Source organism: Pseudophryne corroboree, chromosome 4, assembly GCF_028390025.1.
Source record: "Pseudophryne corroboree isolate aPseCor3 chromosome 4, aPseCor3.hap2, whole genome shotgun sequence".
In the NCBI taxonomy this organism is placed as follows: domain Eukaryota; kingdom Metazoa; phylum Chordata; class Amphibia; order Anura; family Myobatrachidae; genus Pseudophryne; species Pseudophryne corroboree.
The window spans coordinates 613,609,018-613,624,175 of NC_086447.1; the positions used below are offsets into that span (position 1 = coordinate 613,609,018).

Sequence of the window (15,158 nt, forward strand, 5' to 3'; positions counted from 1 at the left end):
AATCCAAGCCTAGATTTCCAGCTTATTCGGCCCTTTCGGACTGTAGGAAAAGCAAAAGGAAAGGGTTATGGCAAACAGTCTCAATCTGACAAATCTGGTAAGACTAAAGCATTGGGCTACCAGAGGGTCGGCTTCCAAGTCAGAAGGTAAGCCATAAGACTGATGGTGCGGACCTTCACCTGGGAGACCCCAGGGTTGGAGGCCGACATCTTCATTTTGCACATATCTGGCAGCAGTCTACCACAGATGCCTGGGTGCAAGAAGCAGTATTTCACAGTTATATGTTTGCTTTCAAGAAATACCCTCCTCAAAGATTTTTTTGTACCAGCCCATCTTCAGTGGAAACGAAAGTCAGGGCTTTGCAAGATGCAGTTCAGAAGTTGCTTCAGTCAGGAGTGATAATTCCAGATCCTCCTGCACAACGAGGACAAGGTTTTTATTCCAACCTGTTTCTAGTCCAGAAGCCAAATGGGTCATTCCAGCCCATACTCAATCTCAAAGTGCTGAACAAGTACATTTGGGTGCCTCAGTTTCATATGGAGACTTTACATTCCATTATTTTGGCCATGGAGCCGGAGGATTTCATGGTATCCTTGGATATCCAGGATGCTTACCTTCATGTTACTATAGCACTGTCCCATCAGCGCTATCTCAGGTTTGGTATCCTCCAGCAACATTTTCAGGCCTTACCATTTGGACTGGCCACAGCTCCCAGAGTATACACCAAAATTATTGTGGTAATGGCAGCTTATCTCCGTCAGCAGGGCATAAGGACTTTGTATACCTCGACGACTTATTAATCCTTGCACAGTCTCAGGAATTGCTTCAGTGTCATCTGCAACAGACAATAGCTTGTTTGCAGAGACACGGTTGGCTCATAAATTGGGAAAAGTCGTCCCTGATTCCATCATAACTGATGACTCAGTTGGGGGATGTGTTGGATTTGGGTCTTCAGAGAGTAATTTTATCTCTGAACAAAATATCCAAAATTCAATCAAGTATTCACGAGATTCTACACAGTCAGAGGGTATCCAGTCACGCAGCAATGCGTGATGGGATTGATGGTGTCGACATTTGACATGGTAAAGTATGCTCCGTTCCACTCGAGGCCTCTGCAACATCTGATCCTTTCCAAATGGAATGGTTTTCGTCAGACAATAAAAACGCAGACTATGGTACTTCCTATGGAAGTAAGGAGGTCATTAGCCTGGTGGCTACAGACATCCCATCTGGACAAAGGGAGACCCTTTTGGATATCAGATTGGGAAATTCTGACAATGGATGCCAGTCTTCAGGTTTGGGAAGCAGTGTCAGGAATAAGTTACTTCCAAGGACAGTGGACCAAGGAAGAACGTTGCCTGCCAATAAATATGTTGGAACTTCGGGCCATTTATATGGCACTCATTCAGGCAAAGGACATTCTTCAGGAGAAACCAGTTCAAATTCGCTCAGACATTGCAACAGCAGTAGCGTACCTCAATCATTCCAAGGAGGAACTCGCAGCCAAAAAGCAATGAAGGAGGTAAGCTGCACGTTATGGTGGGCAGAACTTCAACCAGCCCATTCAGCCTTGAGCTTTGGAAAATAACTGAATTGCCTGAGCCAAGAGGCGGGGTTATAGGAGACTGGCCCATTCTGGGAGTCCGAAAGCTTTGATAGTTAAGGCCAATCCGCTGTCGCTACCTCATATCCCAATGTTTATCCTGTGGATACTGTGGACTTAGAGTTATCAACGGTAAGTCTAACATAACTATTATTTCTTTTTCTTTTCTTTTCTTTTTTTTTTTTTTAACTAAAATCATTTTGGATATGGTTAAATTCATGTTCTTCACCTATCTCACTCATATAAAAAATTACAATTTTTAAGTGATTTTTAAGGGGAAAAAAATAGTCAGTTACAGTAAGTGGTTAAAGAAACGGTCTACCTGAGCATTGTAGCTAATCATACAGCTACAATATAACCATCTTCCAATGTATATTTCCATCAGGATAACACGCCATATTAACACGCCAGTATACGGTACTACAATGACCTCTACTGTTACCAGATTTCAACCAAATAGAACTCAGCTGGAATGTGGTGGAGCAGGAGATTTGCAGCATGAATGTGCAACCGACAGATCTGCAGTAACTTTGTAATGCTATCATATCACCATGGACCAAACTGAATATTTACAGCACTTTGTTAAATATATGGCACAAATAACTAAAGTTGTTTTGGGGGCAGAGTGCTATTAAAAGTGTGCCCAATGAGAGTATGTGTGTGTAATAATTAATGTAACACGTACTAAGAAATAAAACAAAATAAATACCTGTTTTTCCGTCTGTCTTGGGGTCCATAATAACAAACTCAGGACGCAACTTGCTAATTCTACGCCCTTTGAGAACAGGCACTAGACCTCCCAAGTACTCCAAGTAAAGAGTGTAGCATGGACCCCCAACCTCTGGGTCATCCTCTGTCCTCTTCATAGTGCAGTGCAACCTCTCATTTCCTGATGTCGGGTAACTGACAAAATCTCGCATGTTATTGGGGTCAGGTATAGGAGGCTAGATGGGACATAAACCATTATACACGTCACTTAATAATGCTTTGTAGTAAAACACACAATGCAAATTAATATTGTCCTGCCTATTCCACAATGAAATAGTCTTTCATCATACAGTATCTTGTCCAGCTTTATAAAGTGCTCTGTGGAGGTAATTTTCTATATCTAGGGCTAAATATTGGTTCAGACCAAAACAAAACACCACATACATTCACCATCACTGCACTTTATCATAACACCATTTGTATATACGGGAGGCATTCACGAGACCGGCGGTGACAAAGCAGACGCCAAAATCCCGACAGGTGGAGAAATCTCGCTTGCGGAATACCGGCGACACAGGCTTTTCTCCTTTTGTGGATGTCCACGAGACCCAAAGAGGGAGAATAGAACCTGTGGTGAGCACAGCGAGCCACCATGCTCGCTGCGTAGCAAGCCCGCAAGGGGCTTTCTAGAGCTCGCCGGCATACTGGTGACTGGGATCCCGCTGTCAGTATCATGACAGCCAGGGTCCTGGCCACCGGTAAAACATAAGTATTCCTTATACACATCAGCTACGTTTACGGGTGGTCTTCAGTTTGTCGGCTATTGGGATCCCGGCGCCGGAATCCGAACACCCAGGATACCGATACCTTTTCTCCCTCTCGGGGGTCCACGACCCCCCTGGGGGGAAAATAGATAGCATAGCGCGAGCAGTGCGCCACCGTGTCTGCTGCGTGGCGAGCGCAGCGAGCCCGCTAGGGGCTCATTTGCGCTCGCCCAGCTTTTGGTATGCCGGCGGTCTGGATTCCGGCGCCAGTATGCTGGCCGCCGGCATACCATAGTACAACCATTTTTACCATAAGTGTATGATTAACGGCACATTAGTTCTGTGTTTATTAATATATTACAAGACTTTCTGAGCAGCCGAGTTTCTGGGTGCTAAGCTGCAGTGTGTGTGCCTGAAAGCTCTATACATCCATGGCTGCAGACACGTCTTAGATTGTTACCTTTCTGACTCTTATATTACCTATTATTTAAATTCCATCCTTTAAAATGTTAACATTTAATCCTAAATTAAAAAAAAATACAATAATCGAGAAAAAAAAACCCACAACAACCCCGTGATTAATAGCTCATGACACTAGCAAAATAAATTCAATAACAATTTAATTAATTTGTTGATGCAAATACAATACTATGGTCACTTATTATACAAGAGGTAAGTGTTAATGGTTACCTTAATGGTAGGTATAAAGGCTGTGGTGAGGTAAGAGCAGAGCCGGGGAGGCAGGATCAGTTTGCTTATGTCCTTGTCATCATGGAGGGAGCTAGCAATTGCTTGCTGACAGAGAAGCTGCAAACTCGCAACTCTGTGTTCCACACGGACAACATAGAGAGCAGGACCTGAAGCCAGGAAGAGGCGTGAATCTCTGTGGCCCCAGCAAATGGAAGTGATTGGACGCTGCAGGATAAACCAAGTTACACACAAGTTAGTCTGTTAAGTAACAAATGGATACTGAGCTGTACAAGACCAAAATACATAATACATTTGGATGTAATAGTATCCCCTGCAGAGTAAAAGTAACTGTTGAATTGTTTATATTTAGTTTTTACCAATCATAATCAATTATTTTGCCTTATACATTCTGCTTATTCCTGAATAGTTCAACTATTTTACTTATTTTTGTCTTTAAAAAAGAACATGCCCAGCACTTTTTTTGTCTGCCATCTTCTATTTACATTACATAGTTAGATAGTTACATAGTTTGTGAGGTTGGAAAAAAGACAATCCGTCCGTCGAGTTCAACCTATTTGAGTTCTACTACTCTGTATTATTTTCAGGAGTAATTTTATCTGTTGATGAAGTCGGCCATTGTGTTGTATTTCCTCAGTTTTATTATAACTATGGTACGTGATCTATCCTCCATAACCCTGTATATCCTTATCCCTTAAGAAATTATCTAAGCCATTCATAGAAGTATTGACCGAGTCTGCCATTACTGCTTTCTTAGGCTGGGAATTCCAAACTCGTATTGTCCTTACTGTGAAAAAAAACTTTCTGCCTCTGTGTGCGGAATCTCCCCTCCTCTAACCTAAGTGGGTGTCCGCGTGTTTTCTGTGCTGGTCTTAACAAAAACAGATCCCCGAAAGCTGTGTATTGTCCCCTTAAATATTTATAACTGTTGATCATGTCCCCTCTTAATCTCCTCTTTTCTAGTGTGAACATGTCAAGCCTTGAAAGTCTTCCCTGGTATTCCAACGTCTCCATCCCCTTAATTAGTTTGGTCGCCCGCCTCTGAACCTTTTCTAGTTCCAGGATATCCTTTTTGTAGTAGCGTGCCCAAAATTGTGCGCAGTATTCTAGATGGGGCCTCACTAGGGCTTTATATGTGTTAGGGTCTCCTGCTCTGTGCTGCCACGTCGTCATGGCAACCGGGAGACAAGTGCTAGCGGAGTAACCTGAGCGTAGCTGATACTCCGGTTCGGGTCTTTTGCTGTGCAGTGGTTACAGGCTCTGTGCACGGCAGGGGATCCGGTGCTGGTTTTTGTGCTCACAGTCTGTGAGGTCTGAGTGGGGCGTGGACAGCACCTGCTATATAAACCCTCTTCTCAGGTTAGGCAGATGCTGCTGAATCTTTGTTGGTTAGTCAGTTCCTGAAAGGGGTGGTCTTCTGTATGCCGGCGGTCGGGCTCCCGGCGCTCAGTATACCGGCGCCGGGAGCCCGACCGCCGGCATACCGACACTTATTTTCCCTCGTGGGGGTCCACGACCCCCATAGAGGGAGAATAAAATAGTGTGGCGCGCGTAGCGCGCCACCGTGCCCGTAGCGTGGCGAGCGCAGCGAGCCCGCAAGGGGCTCATTTGCGCTCGCCACACTGTCGGTAAGCCGGCGGTCGGGCTCCCGGCGCCGGTATGCTGGTCGCCGGGAGCCCGACCGCCGGCCAGCCGTAGTGAACCCCCTGAAAGCTAGCTAGTACTGTGTAAACTTTGTATTTGTTTGTTGCTTACTGCAAATAGGCCTTGGGTTTTGGTATTACACTCTGCCAATCCAGACCTAGCAGTAAGACTGGAGTCAGTCGTTTAACCTGCTGGGGTTCTTTTGCTACTCTGTGAACCTAACAGGTTTGCGGCTGTATTCTCAGACTTGCCTGCCAAAATCCTTTCTCACTGTGCAAGGTGTTCAGGTGTCAGTTTAGTGGCAGTAAGCTGAACCAGTGCACTGCAAGTGAGGACTAGGATTGTGGAGACTCTCCTTGTGTCTATTATTCCATCTCTGACCAAGGAGTTTACTGCCACACCCGTTGGTAACCCTTTAGGGTTTTGCTGTTGCCCTTAGCAACAGCATTTCGGGTTCTCTACGTATTAAATCACAACATCTCGCTTCTTTCCATCTGAGCATTCCTAATACTAGGGAGACACCCAGTTTCTTAGCCTTTGGGCTTCTCTGTTCACTTTGTGTTTATTTTGTTACCCTATCACCTTCTATGTATGTAATGTCATATTCCCCAGTCTGTCTGTGAGTTCATTTGTTTTGCATCCCTCTCCATTCAGACACCAGTACATTCCTGCTGGCACTGGTGTGCATAACATATTCAGCAGCCTAATACTCCTGTTGAAATTTTGTGGGAATATGGAGCATACCCCTCAAAATACTTTGCAACAGGTGGTCGATCAGGTGCAGGTCCTGACTCGACAATTTAATGATTTGTCCATTAAAATGCACACCTCGCAGGCCGCTGGCGGAGCTCCCGCAGCAGGAGTGCCTTCAGGGGTTAAGGAGCCGAAAGTAAATCTCCCGGATCGTTTTACTGGAGATCGCTCGCAGTTCTTTTGTTTCAAGGAGAGCTGCAAGCTATATTTCCAGCTTAGGCCTCAGTCTTCTGGGTCGGAGATTCAGCGGGTGGGCATAGTGATTTCCTTGCTACAAGGAGACCCACAGGTCTGGGCATATGGGTTGCAGCCTGACTGTCCGTCGCTTAAAAGTGTTGATGCTTTTTTTACGGCACTGGGCATGTTGTATGATGACCCTGACAAGACGGCCTCAGCCGAGGCTCAGATTTCGATCCTTAAGCAAGGGCGAAGGCCAGTTGAGGTTTATTGTACGGAGTTTCGGAGGTTGGCCCATGATACCCAGTGGAATGACCCAGCCCTGAGACACCAGTACCGAAGAGGTCTTTCTAACCAGTTAAAAGACCAACTGGTACAATATCCCTTGCCTGATAGCTTGGATCAGCTCATGCAGTTATCCATTCGGGTAGATAGACGGCTGAGAGAGCGCAGGCTTGAAAGGGAGATGAGGTTTCCTTCTTTCCCAAGGGAACCTCAGACTCTGAGGAATTTTCCGAGGAGCCTATGCAGATTGGGGCTACCCGCCTCTCCTCGCGTGAGAAGACGCGGAGGAGACAGCAGGGGTTATGTTTGTACTGTGGGAATAAAGGTCATGTGGTAGTATCATGCCCAGAAAAGCCGGAAAACTTCAGGGCCTGAGGGTGATGGGAAATATCCTGTCAGGCCAGAAGTCAGAATTTCCCAAGAAGACTTTTATCATTCCGGTGACCTTGAAGATCCTCGGTCAAACTGTCAAGACTGAGGCCTTTGTGGACAGTGGGGCCGACGGGGTTTTTATGGACCGCCAATTCGCCCTGAAACACTCTGTTCCCTTAGTACCCTTGGCATCGGAGATTGAGATTTGTGGGTTAAACGGGGAACCATTATCCCAGGGTAAAATTACCTCTTGCACTAGCCAGATTTCTTTGTTTATTGGAGCCACACACTCTGAAAAATTGTCCTTTTATGTGACTGTCTGTACTTTTGCCCCATTGGTGTTGGGGTTACCCTGGTTAAGGGCCCACAATCCTCAATTTGACTGGGTCTCTGGGGAGATTCTTAGTTGGGGTACTGATTGTTTCAGGAGTTGCTTGAGCCTTCCAGTCAGGCTTTCGCAGCTAAATTTGCCAGGATTGCCAGGATGTTATGCAGATTTTGCGGACGTGTTCTCCAAAAGAGTTGCAGAGGTACTACCTCCCCATCGCCCCTATGACTGTGCCATTGATTTGTTGCCGAATGCTAAGCTTCCCAAGAGCAGGTTGTACTCCCTGTCACGTCCTGAGACTCAGGCTATGGCAGAGTACATTCAGGAAAACTTGGCTAAGGGATTTATCAGACCTTCACAGTCTCCAGTTGGGTCGGGGTTCTTCTTCGTGGGTAAAAAGGACGGTTCGTTGCAACCCTGCATCGACTTCAGGGAATTGAACCGTATCACGATTAAAAACTCATACCCACTGCCTCTCATTTCGGTCTTGTTTGACCAGCTTCGTACTGCCACCATTTTTTCTAAGATTGACCTATGCGGTGCGTACAATCTAATCCGAATAAGAGAGGGGGATGAATGGAAGACTGCCTTTAATACCCACTCAGGGCATTATGAATATTTGGTGATGCCTTTTGGGCTCTGTAATGCCCCGGCAGTCTTCCAGGACTTCATGAACGATGTGCTCAGGGAATATTTGGATAGATTCTTAGTTGTATACTTAGATGACATCCTAATCTTCTCCCATTCCCTGGAGGAACATCGGAAGCATGTACGCTTAGTCCTCCAGAAACTCAGAGACCACCGGCTTGGGGCGAAGCTGGAGAAATGCGAATTTGAAGTTCAGCAAATCGCATTTCTAGGATATATTATCTCCCCAGAAGGTTTCCAAATGGAGGGTTCCAAGGTACAGGCAGTCCTGGATTGGGTGCAGCCCACTAGTTTGAAGGCGCTTCAGCGTTTTCTGGGCTGTGCAAATTTTTATAGACGATTTATCGCTGGATTTTCGTCTATAGTGGCGCCCTTGGTGGCACTCACTAAGAAAGGGGCGGATGTTGCTCACTGGTCTTGTGAGGCCAAAGCGGCTTTTGCCCGTCTCAAAAGGGCATTTGTCTCGGCCAAGGTGCTGCGACACCCAGATCCGGAGCGTCCTTTTGTGGTGGAGGTGGATGCCTCTGAGATGGGTATTGGGGCAGTGCTCTCTTAGATGGGGGTGTCTGATAATCGCCTTCATCCCTGTGCTTACTTTTCCCCTAAATTTTCGCCTGCCGAGATGAATTATGACGTGGGTAACCGGGAATTGTTGGCTATTAAGGATGCACTCGAGGAGTGGAGACACTGGCTTGAGGGGGCTAAGTTTGTGGTCTCAATTCTCACCAACCATAAGAATTTGGCATATTTAGAGTCAGCGAAGCGCCTCAATGCCAGGCAGGCACGATGGGCTTTGTTTTTTGCTCGCTTTAATTTTTTGATAACATATCGCCCTGGGTCAAAAAACATCAAGGCTGATGCGCTCTCGCGGAGTTTTGCTCCAATCCAGGAGACCACCGAGGAGCCATTGCCCATTGTGTCCCCATCATGTATTAAAGTGGGCATTACCCAGGACCTCTTGTCATTAGTCCTTAGAGCACAGGAGCAGGCTCCTCCAGACCTTCCAGTAGGTCTTTTGTTTGTGCCTCCTAGGTTAAGACAGCGAGTGTTCCTGGAATTCCATGCCAAGAAGTCGGCAGGTCACCCGGGTATTGCCAGAACTCGGGAGTTGCTATCTAGGGCGGTGTGGTGGCCCTCGGTGGCTAGGGATGTGGATCAGTGGGTTCGGGCATGTGACATCTGTGCCCGAAATAAGACTCCTAGAGGGGTTCCTGTTGGCCCATTACATCCACTCTCTATTCCATCTAAGCCATGGACCCACATTTCAATGGATTTTGTGGTGGACTTGCCCAAATCCTCGGGGATGACAGCCATCTGGGTTGTCGTTGACATGTTTTCGAAGATGGCGCACTTCGTTCCATTGGTTGGGCTGCCATCGGCCAGGCGCCTGTCTGAATTATTTATGCTGCATGTTGTGCGCCTCCACGGGTTGCCACTTGATGTGGTCTCTGACCGCGGATCCCAGTTTGTGGCCAAATTCTGGAGGGCATTTTGTTCCGATCTCCAGATTTCTGTCAGCTTGTCGTCAGGCTACCATCCGCAGTCTAATGGGCAGACTGAAAGGGTGAACCAGTCCTTGGAGCAGTTCCTCAGGTGTTATGTCTCCAAGTGTCAGACTGACTGGGTTGCTCATCTGTCCATGGCGGAGTTTGCCTATAGCTCACTCTGCTACAGGGATCTCTCCCTTCCTTTGTGTGTATGGGCATCATCCTAAGGCCAATTCTTTTGACCCCCAGGACTCCACGCCTGGTGGTTCCTCTGTGGTTTCGGTCCTTAGAGGTATTTGGAGGAAAGTGAAGAAAGCCCTTGTGTCTGTGTCATTAGTGACCAAAAGGGTTTTTGATAAGCGGAAAAGACCCTGCAGCTTCAAATTAGGAGACTTCGTCTGGTTGTCTACCAAGAATTTGAAGTTGAGACAGCCATCTCATAAGTTAGGCCCCCGGTTCATCGGTCCTTATAAGATCACGAGGGTTATCAATCCGGTGGCATTTCAGTTAGATCTACCCCGTTCTTTGGGTATCAATAAAACATTTCATTGTTCCCTTTTAAAACGGGCGATTTGTAATCCTTCTTCCAGTGGAAGACCTTCCCCTCTTCTGATACGTGGCCAGAGGGAGTTTGTTGTTGAAAGGATTCTTGACTCCAAGATGGTTCGGGGTCGGCTGTCATTTTTGGTGCACTGGAAGGGGTATGGCCCGGAGGAGCGGTCGTGGGTGCGCAGTTGTGATCTTCATGCCCCCAGACTGTTACGCTCTTTCTTCTCGCAGTTCCCAGATAAACCCGGTGGTAGGGGTTCTTTGACCCCTCGTCAGAGGGGGGGTACTGTTAGGGTCTCCTGCTCTGTGCTGCCACGTCGTCATGGCAACCGGGAGACAAGTGCTAGCGGAGTAACCTGAACGTAGCTGATACTCCGGTTAGGGTCTTTTGCTGTGCAGTGGTTACAGGCTCTGTGCACGGCAGGGGATCCGGTGCTGGTTTTTGTGCTCACAGTCTGTGAGGTCTGAGTGGGGCGTGGACAGCACCTGCTATATAAACCCTCTTCTCAGGTTAGGCAGATGCTGCTGAATCTTTGTTGGTTAGTCAGTTCCTGAAAGCTAGCTAGTACTGTGTAAACTTTGTATTTGTTTGTTGCTTACTGCAAATAGGCCTTGGGTTTTGGTATTACACTCTGCCAATCCAGACCTAGCAGTAAGACTGGAGTCAGTCGTTTAACCTGCTGGGGTTCTTTTGCTACTCTGTGAACCTAGCAGGTTTGCGGCTGTATTCTCAGACTTGCCTGCCAAAATCCTCTCACTGTGCAAGGTGTTCAGGTGTCAGTTTAGTGGCAGTAAGCTGAACCAGTGCACTGCAAGTGAGGACTAGGATTGTGGAGACTCTCCTTGTGTCTATTATTCCATCTCTGACCAAGGAGTTTACTGCCACACCCGTTGGTAACCCTTTAGGGTTTTGCTGTTGCCCTTAGCAACAGCATTTCGGGTTCTCTACGTATTAAATCACAACATCTCGCTTCTTTCCATCTGAGCATTCCTAATACTAGGGAGACACCCAGTTTCTTAGCCTTTGGGCTTCTCTGTTCACTTTGTGTTTATTTTGTTACCATATCACCTTCTATGTATGTAATGTCATATTCCCCAGTCTGTCTGTGAGTTCATTTGTTTTGCATCCCTCTCCGTTCAGACACCAGTACATTCCTGCTGGCACTGGTGTGCATAACAATATGATGGGAGTATAACACACTCATCCCTTGCATCAATACTTCTCTTTAGGCAAGCTAGTACCTTGTTTGCCTTTTTTGACGCTATCCTACATTGAGTGCTGCTGCTAAGTTTGTTATCTATATAAACACCTAAATCTTTTTCCAGTATGGAGTCCCCTAAAAACACCCCATTAAGTACGTGGGTGTTATTTTTGTTCTTGCTACCAAAGTGCATTACCTTACACTTGTCTGTATTAAACCTCATTCTCCATTTTGCTGCTCATGATTCCAGTTTAAATAAATCATTCTGGAGAGACTCAGCGTCTCCCTCCGACTTTATAACCTTACATAGTTTGGTATCGTCTGCAAAAATTGACACCAAGTTCTCTAGACCTTCTGCTAGATCGCTAATGAAAATGTTGAACAATAGCGGTCCGAGAACAGACCCTTGTGGCACATCACTTAGAACTTTAGACCAATTTGGAAAAAGTTCCATTTACCACAACGCGCTACCCTAGTTTATCTAACTTATAGATGAGTTTTATGTGTGGCACTGTATCAAAGGCTTTAGCAAAATCTAAAAAGATTACATCCACCGCCTTACCCTGATCAAGGTTTGTACGAACTGTTTCATAAAAACCTAGTAATTTTGTTTGACATGCTCTATCCTTCACAAATCCGTGTTGGTTCCGAATAATAAACTTTTTGGCCTCAAGGATCTTCTGTACACTATCCCTCAGAATGCTTTCTAGGACTTTCCCCACTATAGTTAGACTAACTGGTCTATAATTGCCTGGTTCAGCTTTACTTCCCTTTTTGAAGATTGCCACTACTTCTGCTATACGCCAGTCTTTGGGAACTATGTCTGATGTAAGTGAATCATTGAAAATTAAAAATAGGGGTCTTGCTAATTCGGAGTGTAGCTCCATGAGAACTCTTGGATGATTACAGTCTGGACCAGGTGACTTATTAATCTTAATTTTTTCAATCGGTCACAGACTTCCTCTTCACTTAAATAAGCACTAAGCAGTGGGACATTATCCTTATTGGGGTTGGGTGTTAGTTCATGCATCTGGTCCTCTATTGTAAGTACCGAAGAGAAAAACTTATTTAATGTATCCACTATGTCGTTATCATTTTTATTAAGCCTCCTAGTTTGTCCATTAAGGGGCCTATACTCTCATTCTTTAATATTTCGCTGTTGATATATTTGAAAAAAAATTGGGGGTTTGATTTACTTTCCTTTGCTACTAGCTTTTCCGTTTCTACTTTAGCTGTTCTTATTCCTTTTTTGTATAATTTGTTGCAAACCTAATAGTACTGGAATGACTCCGCCTTCCCGTCTGATTTTCTGAATGCTCGCCTTTTTCTGCCCATTAATTCCTTAATACTTTTATTTAGCCACATTGGTTTGGAGTTTTTAGTCCTTTGTTTGCTGCCCATGGGAATAAATTTACGAGTAATCTCACCGAGCAGCGATTTTAACACCTCCCATTTCTCCGTAGTGTTTCAGTGTCTCTTAAAGCTTCTCTCATCATGTTAAAGTTGGCTTTGCTGAAGTTCAGAGTCCTAGTTGAGCCAGTATAGGACTGCTTATGAAAATTGATATTGAATGTGACCATATTGTGGTCGGTTTCCTATGGGCTCCCTTACTATAATATTTGATATCAAGTCCCCATTGTTTGTCAATAACAGGTCTAAGATTGCGCTGTGCGTAGTTGGTTCCTTGATTAGTTGAAGTAAGTAGTTATCATTTAGTGTGTTTAAAAACATATTACTCCTAGCAGTATCGCATGATTTGTTTGTCCAATTTATCGCCGGATAGTTAAAATCTTTCATCACTATTACGCCGCCTACTCCTGCCGCTTTATCAATTTGCTTCAGCAACATTTCCTCATCGGTTATATTAATGCCAGGAGGCTTGTAGCATAGCCCCACTACTATCTTATTCTTTCCCTTTCCCCCGCATGTAATTTCAACCCATAACGTCTCAACAGTGTTTACAGTTTCTTCATGAATATCCTCCCGTACATCAGGTTTTAAAAACGGCTTTGCGTAAAGACAAACCCCTCCACCCCGTTTGTTTGATCTGCCTCTCCTGAACAACTTGTAACCCTCCATATTAACTGACTAGTCATGAGATTCGTCCCAACAGGTTTCAATAATGCCTATAATAGCGTGCTGGTTGCTTGCGGCAAGGATTTCTAGTTCCCCTTTTTTACCTGTTAGGCTTCTAGCATTTACATACAATTAAGATAAATATTTCTCCTTGCGCTAGGGACATAATTTTCTGTATGCAATATTGGTGACCCATAAACGTCACTAGTCAGTGATTTGGCAATACCCTTATTAGTACCCACATTAATGGCTTTGAAGTCTGCTCTTTCCCTCCCCCCTTCTTCACCCCCATTTGGTTCACTACCACCATCTTTACAGTTCTCTCTGCTTGACCAGTAGTTTCTAACCAAACCCTCCCCACAGGCACCTAGTTTAAAACCTCCTCCAACCTTCTAACCATCCTTCCCCCCAGCACCGCTGCCCCCTCCTCGTTCAGGTACAATCCATCACGACAAAAAAGATGGTGCCTGACTGAAAAGTCCGCCCAGTGTTCCAGGAACACAAACCCCTCTTTCCTACACCAGTCTCTAAGCCACACATTTACCTCCCTAATCTCCCTCTGCCTCCCTGGGCTAGCGCATGGCACGGTAATATTTCAGAGAATATTACCTTAGATGTCCTTGCCTTAAGTTTCTTGCCTAAGTCCCTATAATCTTTCTTAAGGACATCCCACCTCCCACTAACTTAGTCATTGGTGCCAACAAGCACCAAGACTGCCGGGTCATTCCCAGCCCCTCCCAACAATCTATCTACCTGGTCCGCAATGTGCCACACCCGAGAGACAACAGACTGTACGGCAATCACGGTCCCGGTAGCAGATTGCCCTATCTGTCTTCCTGATAATAGAATCCCCTACCACCACAATCTGACTCGATACCTCACTATCTTTTATCTCAACTGTGCCAGAGGGACCGCTCCTCTGGTTGCTAGAGGGAACAGTCTTCTCCGGCACCGTCATTTCCTCACTACCATCCACCAAATCTACGTCCAATCGGGAGAACTTGTTGGGGTTTGGTAGTTCAGAGATGTCGTGCCTCCCCCTCTTTTTCTTCCTCCTAACTGTGACCCAGCTGGCTACCTGGTCATCCTCATATACCGGTGACCCCTCCTGCAACTCCTCCACTGTTCTATCTAAGCCTTGCTTGAGATTGTAAATTTCCCTCAGACGCGTGACGGTTTGCTCTAGATCAGTTACCTGGGCTTCCAGGGCAACCGTTCGCAAACAGAGATGTATTCACACTGGGACGGTTGCTCCAGGTGCGCATACATCTTATATGGCATGCAGTGAGTGAGATTCTCAATCACAGCCCCACTCATTTTGTTTGTAAAGCCTAACTCCCTATATTACCTTTAGAAAAACTGTGGAGAGAAACAATGTACAACAACAGTACAGTACAGTAATTGGAAATACAATCGAAATAAATAAATCAAAAGAATGTGTGAGTGGAGAGAGACAGTATTCACAACAGAAAAGTAACTGAAAATACAATCAGTAGAATCAAAGGAATGTGTAACGGTGTTTTTAAATAAGGTCCATCTTTCAGTGATTTAATGTACTGGGGGAAAATGTAACAGGGTGTAAGCGATTTTGTGGGTGTTCTACTGGTTGTTTTTTTTTAAGTGGCAATAATTTCCATGACAAAGCCAGGTTGATTTTTCCATGTAAAAGATTACCACTTTAAAAAAAACAAAAAAAAACAGGAGAACTCACAAAATCTCTCATTTCCTGATTCTCACACCCTATTACATCCCCCCATGTCTGCTCAAGTCTTTTGAACTGATTTCAGTATAAAGTATTATCTAATATGATAGCTTTCTATATATATCTTATATATCTCTCTGTATACTGTATTG

The 15,158-nt window shown here is 45.3% G+C and overlaps 1 protein-coding gene across 3 annotated transcripts in view; it reads right to left on the bottom strand.

The window, feature by feature from the left end:
• The window catches only part of TULP4 (TUB like protein 4), an 807,065-nt gene that overhangs the window by 63,589 nt on the left and 728,318 nt on the right, over positions 1-15,158 (bottom strand). For all 3 annotated transcript variants that reach the window (XM_063917647.1, XM_063917648.1, XM_063917649.1), the window contains 2 exons: positions 3,766-3,990; positions 2,313-2,547 (listed from right to left, as the gene is read on the bottom strand). In XM_063917647.1, the coding sequence (XP_063773717.1) occupies positions 2,313-2,547; positions 3,766-3,990 (460 nt within the window). The remainder of the gene's footprint in view (positions 1-2,312; positions 2,548-3,765; positions 3,991-15,158) is intronic.